This window comes from Galeopterus variegatus, unplaced genomic scaffold, assembly GCF_000696425.1.
Source record: "Galeopterus variegatus unplaced genomic scaffold, G_variegatus-3.0.2 Scaffold6725, whole genome shotgun sequence".
Classification (NCBI taxonomy): Eukaryota; Metazoa; Chordata; class Mammalia; order Dermoptera; family Cynocephalidae; genus Galeopterus; species Galeopterus variegatus.
Genome location: NW_007732836.1, coordinates 5,518 through 26,430, shown reverse-complemented (window position 1 = coordinate 26,430; position 20,913 = coordinate 5,518). Strand labels below are relative to the sequence as shown.

The 20,913-nt window shown below is 46.7% G+C and overlaps 2 protein-coding genes and 1 pseudogene across 2 annotated transcripts in view; 2 read left to right on the top strand and 1 right to left on the bottom strand.

The window, feature by feature from the left end:
• The window catches only part of LY9 (lymphocyte antigen 9), a 19,011-nt gene extending 12,285 nt beyond the window's left edge, over positions 1-6,726 (top strand). Inside the window, 2 exon segments of the mRNA XM_008591176.1 lie at positions 2,350-2,389; positions 6,658-6,726. Coding sequence (XP_008589398.1) covers positions 2,350-2,389; positions 6,658-6,726 — 109 coding nt within the window.
• On the top strand, positions 2,945-5,109 carry LOC103606602 (annotated as a pseudogene).
• Positions 6,727-10,378: 3,652 nt separating the features above from the next.
• On the bottom strand, positions 10,379-20,477 carry CD244 (CD244 molecule, natural killer cell receptor 2B4). Its single transcript, XM_008591175.1, has 8 exons — positions 20,165-20,477; positions 19,805-20,080; positions 18,294-18,398; positions 17,746-17,813; positions 15,351-15,410; positions 13,016-13,081; positions 11,579-11,635; positions 10,379-10,459 (listed from the first exon to the last, which is right to left on the bottom strand). The coding sequence occupies exons 1-8, from the start codon at positions 20,475-20,477 to the stop codon at positions 10,379-10,381; spliced, it is 1,026 nt and encodes a 341-aa protein (XP_008589397.1).
• Between the last annotated feature and the right edge of the window lie 436 nt (positions 20,478-20,913).

The following is a 20,913-nucleotide window of genomic DNA, read 5'->3' as shown; positions in this document are numbered from 1 at the left end:
TAATTCAATCCACTACTGCCTCTAAGACTGCCAGGCAATGGCCCAAGCCCACCTCAGACAGAAGCTTTGACAGCAGTGTCATAATTGAGGAGAGGATTGAGATATATAAGCCTGTCAGTGAAAGAGATGAGGTGTGTGACCTGGTCTCTCAGGAGGACACTGTGGAAGTAGAGATAACCCCCAACCTTTTTGGTAAACAATACCAGATACTTAGGACCTTCCATTACCAGGTGCTTAAGACCTTCCATCGCCAGAAGGTTAGGACTTTCCGCTGCCAGGGGGAAGGGGCTTTCCAAAGAGCCCAAAGTTCACTCTGTCCCAGGAAGGGAGTATGCTCACCTGATTGCAGAAACAGCATGACACCTTATCTTTGGACACCAAGGGAGGAAAGGGGGGGGGGGGGTGGAACATTGGTCAATACCTCAGTCTTTCCTTTGCCCACCAAAAGCTAAAAGCCCAATGATTTTAAAAATTGCTTAAAGTGGCCAATAAACGGCGTACAACCCAGCCTGTTACAAAAGCCTGCCTACCGAACTGTATAAAAGATGCTTGAGTTAAGAGCTCGGGGCCGCTCCTGTCCTGAAAACGGGGCGACCTCCAGCATGCCGAAAATAAAAACCTCTTGCTTTTGCATCGATCTCTGCCTCCTGGTCTTTGCAAGATGAGCCTTCCCAACAAGTAAGATTCGTGCTTTTGGGCTGGTCTTACAACACAAGACATGACTTGGCCTCTGAGGGGCAAGTAGAGTATAAGCTCATCACTCCAGATGGCACAGTAGCTGAGTATGAGGTTGAATGGGGCAGAGGGCTGGGCTCAGAACCTGGGGCATATTAACAGGGACTGGTGGTTCTATCCATGTTTACCAAACCTTGGGGTCCCTCCAAATGGAGGAACTCATCCCTCATCTCCCATTCTTGGGCCATTAATAAGGGAGGTGTTGAGGAACCACAGGCACTGTCCCCACTGCACAAAGGCAGCTCCCCACCTTCCATGTGAGACTGGAACCTGGTGGGGTGTCCCCTCTCTTCAATGGTTAAGTGTGAAACTCTGGAAAGCTCTCATTTGGTGACTAAGGCTAGTCTGATGTTGATCTGTTACAGAGAAAAACCCTGAGGGAATTCAGGAGATTTCATATCATTGGGAAAAATAGAGGAAAATGGCCAGGGTCCCTCAGATGTTGAGAATCCATATCATTGGGAAAAATATAGGAAAGTGGCCAGGGTCCCTCAGATGTTGCCTAGCATTTGATGTAAATATGCATGTGTGCCCAGGTGGTCCTTGGTTGTCTAATGTAATTGCACATGTGCACCCAAGTGTCCTGGGTTATGGACTTAAGTATAAAGGATGAGTGGCTCTGATCCATGGCGCCCCCCACCCCCGGGATGCCCCTGGGAGGTAGGCCATGGGGAAGCCGCTACTGCTGCTGGAGGCTGTTGCTGCCAGTGTCCCCAGGACCCTCCAAGAGTCCACCACCACCGCCAGACCTGTAAGCTGCTGGAGCTGTAAGCTGCTGCTGCCATTGCTGAGGACTGAGCTAGTAGTGTCATCTGCCAACAGCTCCCGGGATCTTTCCCAATTACCTAGCATGGACCTGTGTGTGAAGGGCTGGGAACTCAGCCTGGCATGTGAGGGGCCTGGGGAAACAGCCCGGTGTGTGAGGGGTCTGGGGACCCAGTCTGTACAATGGGTTTAAGGGTCTCAGCCCTAGCTCTGCAATACAAATGGAAACTTAGTGTAACTAAAATAATGAAACATTTTGGCTTTAGTGTTGCCTTACTCGACAACTGTTGTAGTCATGTAGCTTTACACGTCAAAATATGACATCCTGGTATATTGAGTATCTCTAATTAAAGGCCCTTAATTAAGGTAGATGCTGGAAGAGGCTTTTCCCTTATCTGCACAGTGTGGGCCAAAGAGAACAATTGATTTCCATCACCTCCCTGATATTCATTACCAATCACAGGAAAGGCTACTGAGGAATGTAGCCACACCTTGTCAGACCTTTTCACAAGTTAACGTCTGTTTCTCAGGCTCATTCAATCCAAAGGAAACCATTTACAGGTTGATTTCTGCCCCCCCCCCAATTCATTCTCCCTAATAATCACTTGTTGCCTCTCAAAAGAATTACCCACATCCCCATCTCTCCCCCTCCCCTATAAAGACTTCTGTACCTCCACTGGATTAGTAATCACTCTCCTGTGACTTTTACCCCGTGTTAAAATAAAATGCGTTATTCCCTCTCTCCTATTAATCTATCTTTTTTTTGCCAGATGATTTCAGCGAACCTTCAGAGGACCAAGGGGAAGTTTTTTCCCTTGACCCCTGGAACCCCAGTTCCTCAGAATAAAGCTCAGCCGCAATTTACTGCTCCATACAGAAGTCTCAGACTGTGAGAACAATTTTCTCTGTATCCCAAGGCCCACAAGGTAAGAAACTATTTCCCAGACCATTCTAACTGAAAGTCGTAGGTTCCCATGGCTGAGGAGCTTAAATAATTCTACCCACTATACACCCCACCCCTCCCCCATGCACTCCATGGTCAACAGAGATTCTTAAACAAATATTCCTGACTTGCATCTGTGTGACCAAAGGCTGAACATTCTAATTGATTTACTAATCTCATGTTGATTGTTCTTAACACTGACCAGAATGAGAGGCCATAAACTCAAGCACTGTGTGGTACAGACGTACAGACAGATAATGTATTTCTACATCTATGTCTAACCCTAATCCTAATCCACCAAATTAGCGATTTCCTAAAACAAGTGGAAATTAGTCAACAACTTAATGTCAGGAATTTGGGGTCAGGAGCAGCCTCCAGAACAGAAATTCCCTTCTATGGCTATTAAGACGCTGAGCGGCCTGGGAAGCGGCGCCAGCGGCAGCTCAGCGTCCCCGGGCCGCCTGTCACCGGGGCGCCCCCGACTGCGGCGCCGGTATCACGATGAAGACGGACGCGCTGCTGCTGAGCCTGAGCGAGCAGGAGGCGGCGTTGCTCAAGCCGGCGGCCGCTCCACCTCCGGCCCCCTGCTGGCTGACGGAGCCCGCAAAGCGGCGGCGCCCCGCCTGCCTGCTCCTCTCGCCGGACCTGGGACTGCTTACATTCGCCTTCCCCGAGCTCGAGCGCCTCATCGTCCAGTCCAACGGGGTGGCGGGTGGTCCTCTCAGCACGCCGACGAGCACGCAGGTCCTCTACTCCAGGGTGGCGGCCAGCGACGGGCAAGAGTTCGCCGAGGGCTCGGCCAAAACCCTGATGGATCTGCACAAACAGAACCAGCTGGGCGCGGGCGCGGCCGCAGCAGATGCTGACGCCGGCCGCGCTCAAGGACGAGCCACAGACCGTGGCCGACGTGGCGAGCTTCGGCGACAGCCCGCCGTCGTGACCCGTCGACCCAGACACGCAGGGAGTGCGAGCGGCTGCGTAACTGCATCGCCGCCTGCAAGCGTCGCAAGCGCAAGCTGGACTGCATCCTGCGCTCAGGGGAGAAAGTGAAGACGCTCAAGAGCCAAAACACCGAGCTGGAGTCCACGGTGCGCCTGCTGCGCAAACAGGTGGCGCAGCGCAAACGGAAGGTCCGCGGCCACGTTTACTGCGGCTGCCCGCTTAGCACCAGCGGCGGCCGCACCCAGCCTGTGCGCGGGGCGCATGCGCGGTCCCCTGCCCGAGGGGCGGGCTCGCCGGGGGAAGCAGAGGTGGAGGGCACGGACTCGGAGAGGGTGGGGACGTCCCCCGAGGATACCCGGGACTCAGAGGGCGCCCCGGACTCGGCAAGCTGGACCCCCTGCCCCTGGGAAGGCGAGCGAATGACCTCACTCTGCCTCTGTCCCCCGCGCGCCGCCGCCGCTTTGCACGCATCTCCGCGGAAGGGGGCTCCGATGGGATGCAGCCTCGAGCCCTGCGTTAACTTTTCTTTCATTTTTTTTTTTTTTTGCCTTTGGAAGAGAACAGTATTTCCATTCTGCCCTATTTTTGTTTCTACTCGGGAACAAACGTTGGTTGTGTGCTTTCTTGTGTTGGTTGTGTTGGGGTTCGGGTTTTTTGTTTTAAGAAATGGGAAGAAAAAATCCTCCTCCCCTTCGCTTGCTCTCGCTACGCGCATTTCTGTCCTCCGACATGCGCCCCGCCCCTTGGTTCTGTTTTATCGTTTTGCTATGAGGCTGCATTCCTGTTTGTAAACCTTGGTTCCTTCGATTTTCTGTTTTCTCTAAAGTGTCCTTACGCCAAAAAAAAGTGAAAATAAAGAATTTTTGAAATATGCTCTTAACTGCAATACGTTGGTTTTATTACAGTGTTAGAAGATCTCTTAAGGGTAGAATTTACCATTAAATAATAAGAATAACTAATTTTTATATAAAGTTTTACCTTGACAAAACATCGACAAACATATTCCCCTCTGAGCCTGGTAACACCTCTAGAAATGTGTTGACATCCACATTTTATAGCTGAAGAAGCTGAGATTGGGAATCTCGCCTAAGTTCACATAGATAGTTGGAAGTTCCAGTGTTAAGAACCACAAGGAGTTTTAAAATAATCCCCAATAATCCTAAACAATTAACCTTGATGTGAATCAGACTGTGCACTCCATTTTTACTTTCCCAAAAACATTGGGTCCATTCATACTTTGGTTTCCAAATCTCCCCCAAATTCTCTCCCTGTAACGCATTCAAAAAATATCTTTTTTTAATTCTCAATGTTTTTCAATTTTGCTACTTCTCTGGGATTGATGAATCAATGAATAGATATTTATTGAACATCTTTTGTTTGCCCCAAACTATAGTAGGTGCTTTGGTGATTCAGATATGTTTAAGGCACTGTCTCTGACGGTGAGAATTTGTTATCTATCTTGGTGGATGAGAGGTGAGTTGATTCAGTGACCTGGAAAGGGAGAGAAAACAATACATGACTTCTTAATATATTATGTATGCGGTTCCCAAGGATTTTTCAGATATAAGTGAGAGAATTCACTGCAGAGAGGAAAGACTTCATGAAAAAGCAATCTGAGTTGGACCTTAAAAGATGGATAGAATTTGTTCAATAATCACTTGTTCACATATGCTGTTCAGTTCGACCATCATCTGCCTGGTCCTGACTTCTAGATTGTGGTCTAATGTTTTTGCCAGCTAGGGACTTCACCTTTGTTTTTTGGGTTTTTTTACTTTTTATTTATTTATTTTTTTAATTTTATTTTGTCAATATACAATGTGGTTGATTATTGTGGCTCATTACCAAAACCCCCCTCCCTCCTCCCTCTCCCCACTCCCACCCAACAATGTTCTTTCTGTTTGCTTGTCATATCAACTTCAAGGAATTGTAGTTGTTATGTCTTCTCCCCCCTCCCCAGTTTTTTTTTTGTGTGTGTGTGTGTGTGTGAATTTATTTTTAGCTCCCACCAATAAGTGAGAACATGTGGTATTTCTCTTTCTGTGCCTGACTTGTTTCACTTAATATAATTCTCTCAAGGTCCATCCATGTTGTTGCAAATGGCAGTATTTCATTCTTTTTTATAGCAGAGTAGTATTCCATTGTGTAGATATACCACATTTTCCGTATCCGCTCATCCGATGATGGACATTCGGGCTGGTTCCAACTCTTGGCTATTGTAAGGAGTGCTGCGATGAACATTGGGGAACAGGTATACCTTCAACTTGATGATTTCCATTCCTCTGGGTATATTCCCAGCAGTGGGATAGCTGGGTGGGACTTCACCTTTGGACTTGAGGCCAAATCTGTACTGTTCACTGCCTTTCCAGAGCTGCTTTCTACTCCAGCCTAGCCCTTTGTGTTTGGGTGAGCACTGGTCAAACTCAAAGTCATGGATATCAGTCCCTGCTCTGAGTTTCAGAATGACCACAACATGTCTGGTCAGTCTTGCAAGGCACCCACACTACCCTGGGGACTTAAGAGCCCTAAAACCACCCTCGCCTATGCTGTAAGTGGAAATCAATGCATTTCCTCAGCCAAGCTCTTGACAGAATTTATCCCTTATTTTTAGAATTTTCAGAACCAGGAATTCTGGTCCAGGGTCTCTTAAGGCCATTATTGCCCACTTGATCAGGAAATTCTCAACCCTACTTTAGTTGTTATTTTCTGACGCACATCTCTGCACAGTATCTCAAAGCTGTTGCTATTCTCAAGCTGTTGCTGGTACCTAATCTTTCTCTCTTCTGTGTATCAGCTCTGGTCTCATCTGCTCTTTAGAACCTTCTCTGAATACTCTCAGACAAGGAATCCTAAGAACCCTTGGACCATGAAGGTCTAATGGTCTGGACCATTACTTTGTAACTCAACCACCACCATCCGAATTATCTGTATATAAGTATTTGTCTTGTTTCTCCAGCTAGGGCAGAGATTGGGATCATTCAACAGTAGCTTCTTAGGGGCAAGACTTGATTGTCACTTTTGTGTCCCCTGTATTTGATTCACTGAACTGTCTGGTATTGCCCAACGGCCTTTACCGTTAGGTGACTCCATAAATGCTTGCCATCAGCTTGGTCAACTGCTCAATTGCTAAGCCAATCCACATGACCCTGTTTCTATAGGGTGGACCAGTCATAGCCTGGCCCCGCCTTCCTCTCTCTCACCAGCACAGAGCTGAAGAAACCTGAGTCTTTCAAGGCTTCCTTAATCATATTCTTGTGTGTTCTTCTGGCTCACAGGTGGCGCCACCACCACAACAGAATGATCTTGAGTTTGCTGAAATCCCTACCTATGAATATTTCACTTGAAAAGAAGCTGCAATCTCTCTCCTGGGCCCCTGGGATTGGAGAGGCAGCTGGACCTCGTAGGGCCTCCTGCAGACAGAAGCATGTCAGAATTTCCTTCAGGGTCTCAGAGTTGCCTGGATTTGACCCCTCCCCCCTTTTTCACCCCCATATCCTCCCAAGCCCGATAATAGTTCAGACACAGGCTCTTCTTGGAGCCTATTGGCTTCGGATATCTTTGCTCTATTTGTCTATCTCCTTGCACAACCATATTGTTTCTTCCTCTCACTCATATGTGCTGCCTCAAAATTCTGCCAAGGCTGCTCAAGTGTTGTTGGAGGGCACCTGGACTGACCATCCTTCACACCATCTTCTAAACAGCTGCTGAAATGAATCCAACAGATATTCTTACACGTGGACACAGAGATCTGTGTAAAATAATGCCCACTGCAGTATTATTTAAAATAAAAGGTGACATATAACCTAAATGTCCATTTAGTGAGAATCCAGTTAAATATGTGATAGTCTATCCATCCAATGGCAAATCCTACCCCTTGCAAAGAAAGCAAAATGAAGAGTAATGGATGCTAATATGGGAATGAGCTCTAAGATGCATTGTTGAGTGGAAAGAACAAAGTTCAGAATAGTGTATTGTATGCCACCAGTCGGGTTAGAAAGAATGTATGTCTGTGTGCTTATCTAGCCATATAAAAGTTCCAAAAGGAAATACAAAAAAATTTATTAGTGGCTGCCTCCAGGGTGGAACTGGGAATCTCAAGTACAAAAGGAGACATTTTTTACTGCATACATTTTTGTACTGCTGAATTTTTCAAAACTGTGTCTATTACTCTTTTGATAGTTTTTAAAAGGCTTAAAATGCCTCTTTTATATAAGCTTTCCATATTTACCCAAAATAACTTCCTTCCTCATTGTCCAGTCTAGATACAGAAGAGCCACAGTATCCTCCTCCCCCACCCCCTGCCAAAGTGTAACTGCATCCCTGTCCCCCTGCCTGTGAGATGCACCATACTTGATTATATTCTGATCTTCTACTGTACACTGTGTTACACGCACCTTGCAGCCCATTTATGTCCTTCAACGTTGTGCTTTTATTATCGTGCCTTCCTACACATGGGCCTTGTAGTCAATATGGCTTCTGTGGCCTGCAGAGTACTACCAGGGAGTCAGGCAGTGCTTCATACACAGCAGGAGCTTAATTACTGCTTGTTCATTGACTAGATTGCATGGATAATTATCTTTGTGAGGCATTATCATGGAAGCTCAACAATCAGACACACAATATGATGATGCTGTACATACTCGTATTACACTCCAAAACAGAGCATCCCCAAAAACCCTGGGTCCATAGACCACTTCTGCTCCTTAAATAAATCTGGCCGGTTCAAGATCTACACAATGCAAGACACGTGCAAGGCCAGCAGCAGTCAACGGTCAATGTCTCTGCTGCTCATCTGGACCGTTTCTGACCATCATTTCCTGTTGTCTCTGCTCACCAAACTCCTTGATTCTGCAACTCAGCCCCAATACCTGCCTCAGTCCCCCAGACTGCTCTTGAATATATTTACCTGGTTTTTACCCCTGACACTTGCTTTAAAATGTGATGTATCCACAGTTCTCTCAAGCAGGAAGCCAGCCTGGCAAACCACACAGTCTGCAGGGTAGAGGGACCAGGCAGGGCATTACTTTGCTAGCCTTTGGCTAGCCTTCATGAGACTGAATGGGCCCTGGTATCTGGTTGCCTGCTGTCCCATTGTGAACAGGCTCAGGGACACTGACAGCTCACTGGGAAGCCCTCTCCAGCAAAATTTAAACAGACATGTATTTGTGGATGGCCCACAAGTGCCCTTTGGCTGCTATAGAGAGTAAAGATGCAGAGTATGGAAAAGATACATGAATTTAATTCAGGCAAGAGGTTTATTTGTTTTAGCTGATACATTCTAATTGTACATACTCATGGGGTAAATCCAATGTTTTGATACACATATACGTTGTATAATGATCAGGTCAGAGTATTTAATGTATCAGCGACTTCATTTATTTATCACTTCTTTGTGACAAAAACATTCAAAAGCCTCTCCTCTAGCTATTATGTAATATATGAAATTTAACTGTAATCCATAGTCACCCTACTGTGTATTAGAACATCAGAAATTATTCTCCTATCTAATTGTAATTTTGTACCCGTTAGTCAACCTCTCCCTGTTTTCTCTTCCCCCCTTCCCTCCCCAGTTTCTGGTAACCAATGTTCTACTCTCAAGGTAAGGGATTTAGACTGCCCCTGTATAACACCACAATTTTATATTCAATTCATATGTTAAATACAGGGTGGGGCAACTGAAGAACCAGGCTTCCTGCAGTATCACCTTATAGGGTCTCTGATTGAGTCCTCTCTCAGTTCACCCTCGTCCCTTTCCTGGGCTCAGCCAGAGTCTCAGCCCTGCTCCCGACAGCTTTGATGAAGGATCTGGGCTGAAGGCTCAGGGAACATAGCCTAATGTCTAGTTCCCAATTGCCTTATCTTCAGCACTCAGTTGTCAGAGCCCTCCCTCCTGATGAGTATACCATGGGGAGCACTCATCAGGACTCAGAACTTAAATACGATATGGTTTTTGAGGGGCTGGCCGGTTAGTTCAGTTGGTTACAGCATGGCGATGATAACACCAAGGTCCAGAATTTGATCGCTACACTGGCCAGCCAAAAGATTTAAAAAAATAAAAATAAAAAAATATGGTTCTAAGAAGGCTCTTCTTCTATGAAGAAGCCAAAATATATTTTTAATGTGTCTTTGTAAATCAAACATCATACTGTAGACAAAGCTGGACTCACCAGCCAGTTGTCAGGATGGTGTGTGCTCTGGGTGATTTTTCTACTCAGAGATAGGCTTGCTTTGCACCATGTCTACTCTTGCTTCTGCCCAGTGTCCTGGAGACCAACTGTCCAGAGGTAAAGGAGTGAAATGTGGGGGGAAAGTTTTTCCTCTGTGTTTGAGTAAAGCCCAGGCCCTGGACGCTGTGGAGAACACAGCAGCCAGCTTACAGCCAGTTAGTCCAGCCTCACAGAGAAGGAGTGTTCCCTCTTCCTCTGAGTGACCATTATCTTCTCTTCCTCTGGCTTTGGAAGATGGGCCTGAGCAAAATGATGGTCTAGAAATGCAGTCATCCCAGATCAAGGAGAAGGGGCAACAAGTAAGAGACAAGAAAACCAGGGATGGGAATCTTGCTGTTAATAACAACACCACCCTGCATTTACATATCACTTTATAGGGCTGGCCGGTTAGCTCAGCTGGTTAGAGCACAGCCTTATAACACCAAGGTCATGGGTTTGGGTCCCTGTCCCCATGAGCACAGCCACCAGCAACAACGACAAAAAACCACAATGTACCTGTCATTTTATAGATTGCAAATACTTGGAATGTGGTCTTTTGTGTATGACCCAGCCTCTCCATCCATTTTTGTCTTGTCTGTAAGTTGGGAGATACTATTTAATAGCCTTGCTCTTATAATGGCTGTTAGAAATCATTTTCAAAATTAAATATAGACCTTGAGCGAACTTCTGTATCCTCTCCAGACTAGGAACTGTTCTAAGTAGCACCATCCACTGTGCCGATTCCCAAAGCAGAGGCTGAAGCTAAGAGAGGCAAGAATGGCTGCAGCAGCTAGGGATGCACATAAAAACTCTCCAGCTCTTTGCGGCTCAGTCGAGCAGGGTTCTGGGCTTTGGGTTGTCTCTTGCCAACCTGCAGAAGAAGAGGAGAAACTTCAGACCCTCCCACTAGGAGATCCTTGTAATAATCTTGTGGGTTATGAATTATCTGCATTTTACAGATTAAGAAATTGAAGCTTGGAGTGGTAATACTCAGGGTCAATGACCAGCACAAAAGGAGGGACTTGGCCCAGTTCTTCTGATTTCAATTCCAGTGCTCTTTTAACCACACATGCTTCTTCATGACCCCCACACTGCCTTGGCCCACACTGTGTCCTCTACAACCCTAGACTGTCCAGTTGGCTTTAATGTTAGGCTACAGCTGAAGTGCCAGGAATCCCAGTGGGCACACACCCTCCCTCTGCCTTGTGACCAGTGGCAACATCTTTATCAGACCACAGGTAGAGGCTCAGGTGTAGTATGAGGCTAATGGGGGTACTCTCCATGATTTAATTTCTCTGGGTATAAATGGGGAGTATAATCATACTTACCTTACAGCATTCCATGAGGATTAAATGAGATAATTCATTTGCATACTTACCTTACAGCATTCCATGAGGATTAAATGAGATAATTCATTTGCAAACACTGGCAGGCTTCCTTATACACAGTAAGACCCCAATAAATATTTGGTCCCTCCTTACACTCCCTAAATGGCCTGGTGGGAATCAATTCAGCCACCAGGCTCAGTGGTCACTTTTGAACAGTGTCTTCTGCAGCAGAAGCTTAAGGCCACTCATGTCTTTAGAATGGTTTCCAATGACTGCCCATTTTAGAAAATCGTTTAGAGTGACTACCTGTCTGACCCCTACCCCGACACACACACACACACACACACACCCTTAGAAAGGAGAGATGTCCAATTTATGGCCCATAGCCTGGGAACTAGCTCAAGGACAGACCTCATTTAGAACTCAAGCTGGTTAATAAAAGTCAAACTTGAACATATGGTAGATCTTGGGTTAGACACTCATGTTCCTTGGGCCTTAGTGTATTCATCTCTAAAATGAAGATTTGGATTACAGAATTCCTAAAATCTCTACGACTCTGAGACTGTGCAGAGGACCTTTTCATAAGTATACCCTTCCATGGCTGGACTTCAGGGCTGTGCTACAGACACTAAATCCACTCAGAAGGAATTTGAGCATCTTACCTCTTCATAGACAGTGCTCTTGAAGGCAGGGCTGGGGTTCTTCTTCTTGTGTATAGACTAGAAATTCAGAGGGTAAAGAATGCTTAACTTCAAGATAAGAGATGTTCCACTCCTAACTAATGTAAGAGGTCCCAAAAGATACTCGGGGCCCAAAATGCCCCTGATGTATCCCCAGCCAGAAAGTGAATAATATCTCCTATGCCAGGAGTATACAGTGGTGTTTATGGTCTCCAGGGAAGGCACAGTACATACTTGCCTATGATATGACATTTCTGAACCAAAGTCAGAATTTAGTATCACTTACCCGCATACCCCTAAAATCCACACATACCTACATTCCTAGTGCACACACACACCCTTACACATACACACATATCCCTCAGGCAATCCTAATACAAATACTACCCCAAACCATGTATCTCTTCAACACATAGCATACACACATCCCTAATGTAAACAATTCTAGCACATATATAAGTGCCAAACTTAGCATATACCCTAAACACAGTGCTTTTGTTAATCATTGGAATTAAGAAGCACTAGTACTATGTACAGTTTTCATAACATAATATCAAAGCATGTGAACGTGGTACCTGTGAACATCTATTATGTCCTCATATTGTAGCATATAATTAAAAATAAATATCTCTCATAGTGGAATCCAAGTTGGTTGAATGACTTATCGGAAAGTTGAATGAAAAGTTTGAAAGTCTGCAAAATTCCCTTCAAACACATGGTCTCTGACCTACATGGACTTCCACAGTTTTGTGGATTCCCGACTTCTACCTACCACGTTAAGGCTTATGGCCTCACACTATTGCTGCAGTCTTGCGAATCCCACTCTTCCCATCCCCCCCCACACAAGGTAAAAAGGACCATGGGCACCAGGGTAGCCACCTCTGTGGTTCTAGGTACACAGGAGAGCTATAAGCTCAGCGTGGAGTAGAATTTGAGTGGACGCAGAGTCTGGAGGCCTCCACCAGCAGGTGACTGGCCAGAACTTTTGTCTTGTCCCGTCCCTGAAAGTCAACATTGTGTCTTTGTAGGTCCTCCAGCTCCAGGCAATATGCTCCTGCCTTGGAACCCTCTCCAGTATCTCCTGTCATAGCCTCAACTGGCCTTTTAAGGACCCTGTGGTCCCTCTGCACAGGCCACCTCCTTTCTATCTTTGACTGCCCTTTGCTTCCCGCAGAAACTCCTGGAAACCCCTCTAATACATTGTTCTCTGAGTATCAGAACTGTTCTTTTTCTCTGGGCGGAAGCAGAAAGGTTTTCCTCATGGGGCCATTAATATTTAAATACAGTCATTTAAACAGATACACACAATGGAGGACAACTAGTCGGACGTGCACACACACTCTCTGTAAACATAAGCCTGCACATGCAATGCAAAATACACATCTGCATCAAAAGCACCCCTGGGAGGAAGATACTCACCTTTCGAGAAGGCTGTATGTACGAATACAATGTCATTGCAGTTTCTCGTGATGTGGAAGCAGAAGACTAATGAGAAGAGAAATAAAACCACTTCAGAAGCATAGATCCAGCACAACCCTAGGGAGGTCATCTCTCCATCTCTCTGCCTCAGCCCTGCCCAAATGGAAGCCTTAAGTGTTAATGAAAAGAACCCTAGACTAACCAGGAAAACAGACAACTGAGTCCAGTCCCACTCTGTCAATGACAGCTACTATCTGTTGAGCATTATTTCACCCATGTATTCTCCCCTAACCCTTATTACACTCCTACAAGGTGGGAATGATCATAATTTGCCCTGTGCTACAGATGAGGCTCCAGGAGGGTAAACAGCTCAAGTCAGACAGTATGTACACAGTAGAAGTGGGATTCAAACCCAAGACTCTGCAGGGCTCTTTCCTCAGCCCCGATGCCTCCCTTTGGCAATGTGCTTTCCTTCTCCACCCCTGAACCAGGTGTCCTCTAAGGCAATAACCACCCTCCTTTAAGATGCTCCAGAGGAGGAATCTCATTCTCACTCAATACCCTAGTCTGAGAGGAGCTCTTCCTTGCACTTATTCAAATTCCTCTTATTGGACTTCAATGTGGCTAAAGCCAGAGAACTGGAAGATATCAACCACTCTTACAATCAGATTTTCTTTGCCCTATCCTTAGCCACCAGGCTGAGAATGTTTCTGCTTCAGGTCTTCATTCTCTTTTTCAAAAAGCCATTTTTATCAGAATTTTTTCACCATTGGCCATCAGGAGGCAATGTTTTCCTTGGGAGAGATGTCCCAGCCTGAGTTGTCAATAATCAAGTCAGACAGTATGTACACAGTAGAAGTGGGATTCAAACCCAAGACTCTGCAGGGCTCTTTCCTCAGCCCTGATGCCTCCCTTTGGCAATGTGCTTTCCTTCTCCACCCCTGAACCAGGTGTCCTCTAAGGCATAACCACCCTCCTTTAAGATGCTCCAGAGGAGGAATCTCATTCTCACTCAATACCCTAGTCTGAGAGGAGCTCTTCCTTGCACTTATTCAAATTCCTCTTATTGGACTTCAATGTGGCTAAAGCCAGAGAACTGGAAGATATCAACCACTCTTACAATCAGATTTTCTTTGCCCTATCCTTAGCCACCAGGCTGAGAATGTTTCTGCTTCAGGTCTTCATTCTCTTTTTCAAAAAGCCATTTTTATCAGAATTTTTTCATCATTGGCCATCAGGAGGCAATGTTTTCCTTGGGAGAGATGTCCCAGCCTGAGTTGTCAATAATGTCATCTTAGCTGTCAATAATAGAGAATGCTTTTCTAAAGAAGAGGATGTCTCTCTCCACAAAGCCTGTTCCAGAATGATAGAAAAAGAATCTGCTCTACTATAATATTGGGGGACCTGAACACACCTCTCAGCACTGGACAGATATCTAGGCAACAAATCAACAGAGTAGCTGTTACTCTTTCAGAAGGAGAGAAGAAATCTAGGGTTATCAGAGGTGGGAGGGGGCAGAAAGGACGGATGGGGAGAAATTCAACAAAGGGCATAAAGAATAAGTATGATTTGTAATAATATATATGCTAATAATATTGATTTGATCAACATATGTAAATGTAAAATTCCAAAAATAGGTACAATCAATTATGATTCAATAAAAAAAGGAGGGGATGCTTTTCTAGTTCATGGGTGAATTTCTATAATCCCACAAAGTTAGAGGCAGGGGAGGGGGAGGGGAATGGGGACTTGGAAACAATTTGGCTCAGCTTTGCCATTGCCCAGCTATGTGGCCTTGACCACTTAGTCAACCTGAGTCTCATTTTCTTCATCGTGATAGGATCACATCTAAAGTATTAGACCTACTTCATAAGTCTGTTAGGTGAGATTTATTAAGAAAATGGACATTATCATTAAGTCACTCTAGGACAAAAAGGACCAATACAGATCTATTCTTTCCTCAAATAGGTATAATAGGGGATGGAGATAAAAAGTACAAGAGCCCCATGAAATAGAGCTGCAGGGAGAGAAAACAGAAGTTGAATCCCCTAACAGGTCCCTCCTCCTCTGAACTTTATCTGGGCGAGACCTTCTGCCAGGCATGGAAGGAGAAGAAATGACTCTACTGGGCTTTCCAGCTCTGCTAAGATGCTCCAGAACCACAATGATCTTTTCAAATAACTTGTTAATGCAGCTGAGGCCAAGCTGTCTTCTGGACCCTAGGAGCATGAAGAGCTTATTCCGCCATTCAAGGTTGTTACTTTTGGGGGTGACAGAGGACACTAAGAAGCCCCATATTCAGGTATGGAATGGATTAGAGAAACCAGAGTGGTACCTGGGACTGTATCATGGAGTAGATGGTGCTCCCTTCTCCAGGGGAATTCTGCTCCTGCTGCTGCTCCTGCTGCTGCTCCTGAACAAGAAATAATAAAGGCACATGTGGTAACATGAACAGACGGCCGGGTCTGTCCAGATTTGGACTGAGTAGGGAAGGACAGCACAGAGAAGAGGAGCTCCCGGGAGCCTGGGAGGAAGGTGGCAGAATTGGGGAGAGCCTCATCATTGGTCACCCCAGGATGGGGAGAGACAGGAAGAAGATCAGTTCAATTCACAGCGGAACAGCTAGTTGGGGAGGGGGAGGGAAACACCCAGGTGGAAAGGAATTTGAGCAACCTTGCCCAAGGGGGCTCCTGTCAGTTCCTTCACTTTGGTAACTTAGAAACCCTTCCTTGCCTTTGCTGACTTCTCTACTGAATTTGCTGCATAACCACTGAATTGAGCAGAACTCTGTGTAGGGCTGTGATACAGCCTTACCTCAAAGCACTGAGATTCAGAAGGTTTAATATTTTAAAGGCTGACCACATTTAAGTCCCCTCTCTAGATCCAGCCTTTGTGGCCAGCTTGCCCTTAGCCTCAAGCCAGTCCCCTGGGCAGTTGCAATGCAGGGTGGAGCCCTAGACCCAAGGCCAAAGGCACAAGGCCCCTCCAGTTTCCCTCCTCTCATTCCTGCCCCACAGGAGATTGGGGGTGGAGGTATTTCATGCTGCTCAACCTTAAGCACAGATTGCCAGTTTGGGCTCTGGTGGGGAGCCAGCGGTGGCCAGCAGGGTTCATTAGACAAGGTGGAAGCTGAACTCCCAGGAAGCAAGAAGAAGCCAAGAGGAGCAGAGAAATGTTAGCTGTTCTCAGAGGCTGGTGAGTCAGGGGCATCTGTCAAGAAACAGGAGTTTCTTGCTTTTCTCTCCCATCCAGACCCATGTGAAGTACCTCCAGAAAGGTTGGAGCTCACCCCAAAGCAAGGCCACATGAAACTCAAGATTTAGGCCTTCAAACCAGAACCTGGAAATGGGAAAGAGGCTGGGGAGGACTGAGGCCAGGCGGGGAGGAACTCCAGAGTCAGAAGCAGGTAACAGACCTGAAACCCCAAGAGGTTTATTTTGCTCTAAATTATGATTTCCCCCTATGGTCTCCTAATCTAAAGTCATTCTCATTTTGGTAAAAAGGCTGTTTTTAGCAACCACCTGGTCATCAGTGTCTGTAGGTAGACACATGTGCTCTCAGGAATTTGTACCAGAGCCTGGTAGCACAGTCTCCTTTTATTTTTCACACCCCAATATTTCACTGCTGGGGCAAGGAAACAGGTGAGGGGAGCTGCCCTAATTCCCGTAGAGCCCAGACCTGAGGGAAGGTGCTTATCTGTTCTGTGAGGCCTCACAGGGCCTCACCCATGTGACCAGGGGGGAAGGGGCCCTCCACGCGTGCTTCCTGCACGGTGCTGCACCTCCTCCGGCCAAGCACCAGGAATGGCTGTGGGAAGAGGGCACCTCCTCCCCACCTCCACCACCCTGCCCCCAGGCAGTTCAGTAGGCACTGCCTGACCGATCAGAACCTCTCCCCTAGGCTTGCCCTAGGGACACATCTTGCCCTGCCCAGGGCACCACAGCAGGGGCATCTGCAACCCCTCTGCAGTTCCTCCTCTTCTACATCTGTGATGACAGGCAGAATTAGCCGCTGCCTACACAGAGTGGCAAAAGAGGTTCCAGGAGGATCCGCTCTGTCTTATTGGTTTTGTGCCAAGCTGGTTACTCTCTCTAGCACCTCAGCCAGCTTCTTCCCAAAAGGTTGTGAACACAGACCACTGAATGAGCTACAAAACCATTATGTTTTGGCTGGTCACACTCCCTGGCCTGAGTAACAATTAAGGGACCCACAAAAGTAAGCTCTGACTTGCTAGGGAAACAAGAATGTGTGGTCAGACACAATAAATACAAGACGACTGCAATCCTCCTGGCACTCAGCCCAGCTGTTGAGACTAGGCGGAAATGGGGACATGAGGGTGCGGCATGAGGAGGCAGCGGCAGCATTCTGCCCCCTGCTGTTGATTTCTGCTATGCTCCAGCCCTTCTCGGCAGGGGCAGTTCTGCACCAAGATGCCCCTTCTGCCTCCCTCTCATCTTCCCTGCTCCCTTTGTCTTCTTCTTTTCCTCCATGGCAAGAGCTAGGAGGCTGATGGAGAAAAGACAGATGTGTGTGAGTGTGTGTGTGTGTGTGTGTGTGTGTGTGTGTGTGTGTGTGTGTGTGTGTGGGGGGTGTGGGGAGGGGCTGTGAATCACTTTGAAAGAACAATTGTCTAGTATTCTCTGTTCCCCTACTCTGAATGGCCATTCTCAAAAGAGCATCTTCCAGTCCTGTTGAGAGATGTCCCAGTCCCAGCCCCTAAAATGCCATACTTGATTTCTCTGGGTTTGCAGGTCCTTGACATCTTCATAAATTGTCAGAAATTCTCTGGGGCTGGCCTCTGCAGGAAGAAGGAAGCAAAGAACAGAGCTGCAGAAACCTCCAGAGGGCCTCCTGTCCAGGCTTCTGCTTCTGACAGGTCCATCCCCTACCCCAGATGGCCACGACCTTATGAAAAATTCTAGAAAGGAGGCAGGTTAGTGCTCTTCCCAGGATACCCAAAGAGCACAGAGGCAGCAGCCACCCCTGACATACCTCCTCCATCAAGCTGGGAAGTACCCCCATTAAACCAGCCACCTGCAGATAAATCTGCATCTTGGGGTTCAGACCATAAATATTTGGCAGCCAACACAAAAGGCGTGAACTGGGAGAAAGGCCTTGCAGCCACTGCTGGCCCTCCCCCAATCACACATACACACATCCCCACACTCCCTGAGGAAAAGGAGGTGCTGTGTGCCCAGGCACATCCCACGGGGCACAGGGCCCAGTCACCGGAGCCGATGCCTCAGGCAGCAGCAATCCTCAAGGAGCTTCCACTTACGTGACTGCTGCTTCTTCCTCTTCCACACACAGAAGCAGGTGAGGGTGCCAAGAAACAGTGTGATTAGAATCATGAAGGTCACCAAAAAAGGCCAAAATCTGAATTCTGAGGGATAGAGAAAGCATGAGCTCCCAGCCCTTTCCTCTCCTTCCTTCCCACCTGTCTGCTGCAGGGGCTGTCTCAAAACCTACTCTCCTCTCAGGTGTGGCTGGCCTCCTCACACCCTGTGAATTCACCACCAAGGCTGTCTCTCTGTTCAATTGGGTGATTTCTCCTAAATAATGCCAACAGCATGGATGTTGACCCGACAGACCTCATCCAAATTCTAATCCTACAAGCTCTGTGCTACTTGATTAACCTCTCTGAGCCTTGGTTTTCTCACCTGTTAAAAGGGGATAAAGTTACCTACCTCCAGGAGTTAATCACGTGATCTAATATACATAAAGAATCTAACACAGCAAATGCTACATACATCCGTTCATTTGTTTTTAACTCTACAAATATTCATTGTGCACCTACTATGTGCCAGGCAAGTCTTCCAGTTCACCTTCCTGCTAGTCCTGCCTCACTGTTCTTCCTCATTTGAACTTCCACACTTTACATTTGTGTCACACCTGTAGCCTGACATATAATCCGGCCAACAAAAGAAGAGAAAGGAAATAAGTGTTCCAGGTGCTGCCTGACTAGGCTTTTTACAAACATTTTCTCATTTAATCTTTACAGCAACCCAATGAGGTACTTATTATTATCACCCCCACTTGACCCAAGAGAAAAATTGAGGCTCACAGAGGTTAACAAATCTTCCTGAAATCACAGAGCCAGTGAATGATGAAACCATGGTTGACATGACCCAACAGCCAGTGTCTGTCACTTCACATTGCCTCAGTTTTGTTTGTTTCTCTTTCACCCACAAATATTTACTTTTGTTGCCCCAATTTGGCTGTAAGTTCCTAAGGACAGGAGCTACATGTTTGTTCATTTTCCCTATAATGCCCATGCCAATGGCACATTAAGTCTTTGTCTAATAAAAAGGGATGCAAACTTAACTCAGGTAACTCTCAGATGAGCATAAGCAATAAACAGGAACTCTTCTGGGCACCCCTGTGATCCCACTGAGCCAGGGTACTGTTGTACACTGAAGTTACCTCCTGGAGAGCTATCTGACTTGGGGAAACTTATCATTTGGGAGGAGGAAGCAGGTCTCCTTCAGTCTCTCAGAAGAAGAAAAATATTGTCGGGAGCTATTATTGCTGGACTGTGACTCACTGAAGAACTATGCATTCCCTATGTGAAGGGAAATCTCACAGAAGAAGATGGGGATAAAATTCTTCCAAGACTAGGACAGGCCTGGCTTTATAGGAACTGTGTACCTAGAAGCCAGGATGCCCCTGGCTACAAGGTACTGAGGGAGGAAGCCAGGAGATCTCATACACGGGTTTCTTTTGCATGTGAGCCTGGTTGCAGGGTACGACACCTTCAGCCTCTGTTATAGCCCAGAGTCCCCCACTTACCCTGGTAGGCTCTTAGACAGCTCTGGGTGAGGTTGTGGGTGTCATTTTTCCAGCTGACAGGGTTGCTGACATTGCAGGTATATATGTGCAAGCCATCAACATCAATCTGCTCCTCCCAGGAGGTGAGGTTCCCTGCTGTCTGGATCAGCTCACTCCCTCTGTACCAAGCATAGCTCACATTGCCATCCTTGGAGACCGAGCAGTTCAGAGCCACTTGGCACTTCCCTGTGTCCAGAACCTTCACCTGCACCTGCAGGTGGGGTTTCTCAACAGGATCTGGAAGCAGAGATTCTGATCAGAAAGGTGCTGGAAATACGTCCTACAGGAATCAGAGGGGCAAGTGAGGTCCTTGTTACTCACCAAATATAAGAACCTGGAACTGGGTTCTGCAAACTTTCCCAGATATATCAGTGACTTCCAGGCAGTAGAGGCCACTGTCCTGCTGCTGAGCTGCCTTGATGCAAAGAGCCAAGTCCTTGATTGTAAAATTGAATTTATTGTCAAAAGAATCCAAAGTCGAAGATTCATTGTCCAGATGGGAACCATTCTTCCAAGTCCATATCACACGATATTCTGAATGTGAGAACAGCCGCACCTTCCATTGAACAGAGTGTGCCTTTGTCTGAGTGTTGTGGGGCCGTAACCAGAGGGGCTCTCCAGAGAGGCCAACCATAGGGTCAGTAGAATCTGAGCATTCTAGGAAAGAGAACCCAAACTGAAAGTGGCAGGAAGAGTGTCAGACCTAAGCACTGTGTGCAGTTGGATGTGACATCCCTTCAGCCAAGAGGATGGGGGCAAGTGCGAGGAGCCCAGAGCCTAAGAGATTCTTAAAGTGTACTCCCCTTATCTGCCTCCCCTCCTCCCCAGGCTCTGTGCCCCTAGTCTGAAGGAGCCCACAGACCAATAGGAAAAGATAAAATCTCTTAAGTATTTACTATGTGACAGGCAGGTTTCAAACACTTTACATGCTTTAGCTATTTAACTTCACAATGACCCTATGAGGATAACCCCACTTTACAGGTGATGAAATTGAGTTAGAAAGAACTTGGCAACTGGCCCAAGTTACACAATGGGAATGACAAGCTTGAAACCCAGTCAGTTTGGTTTTA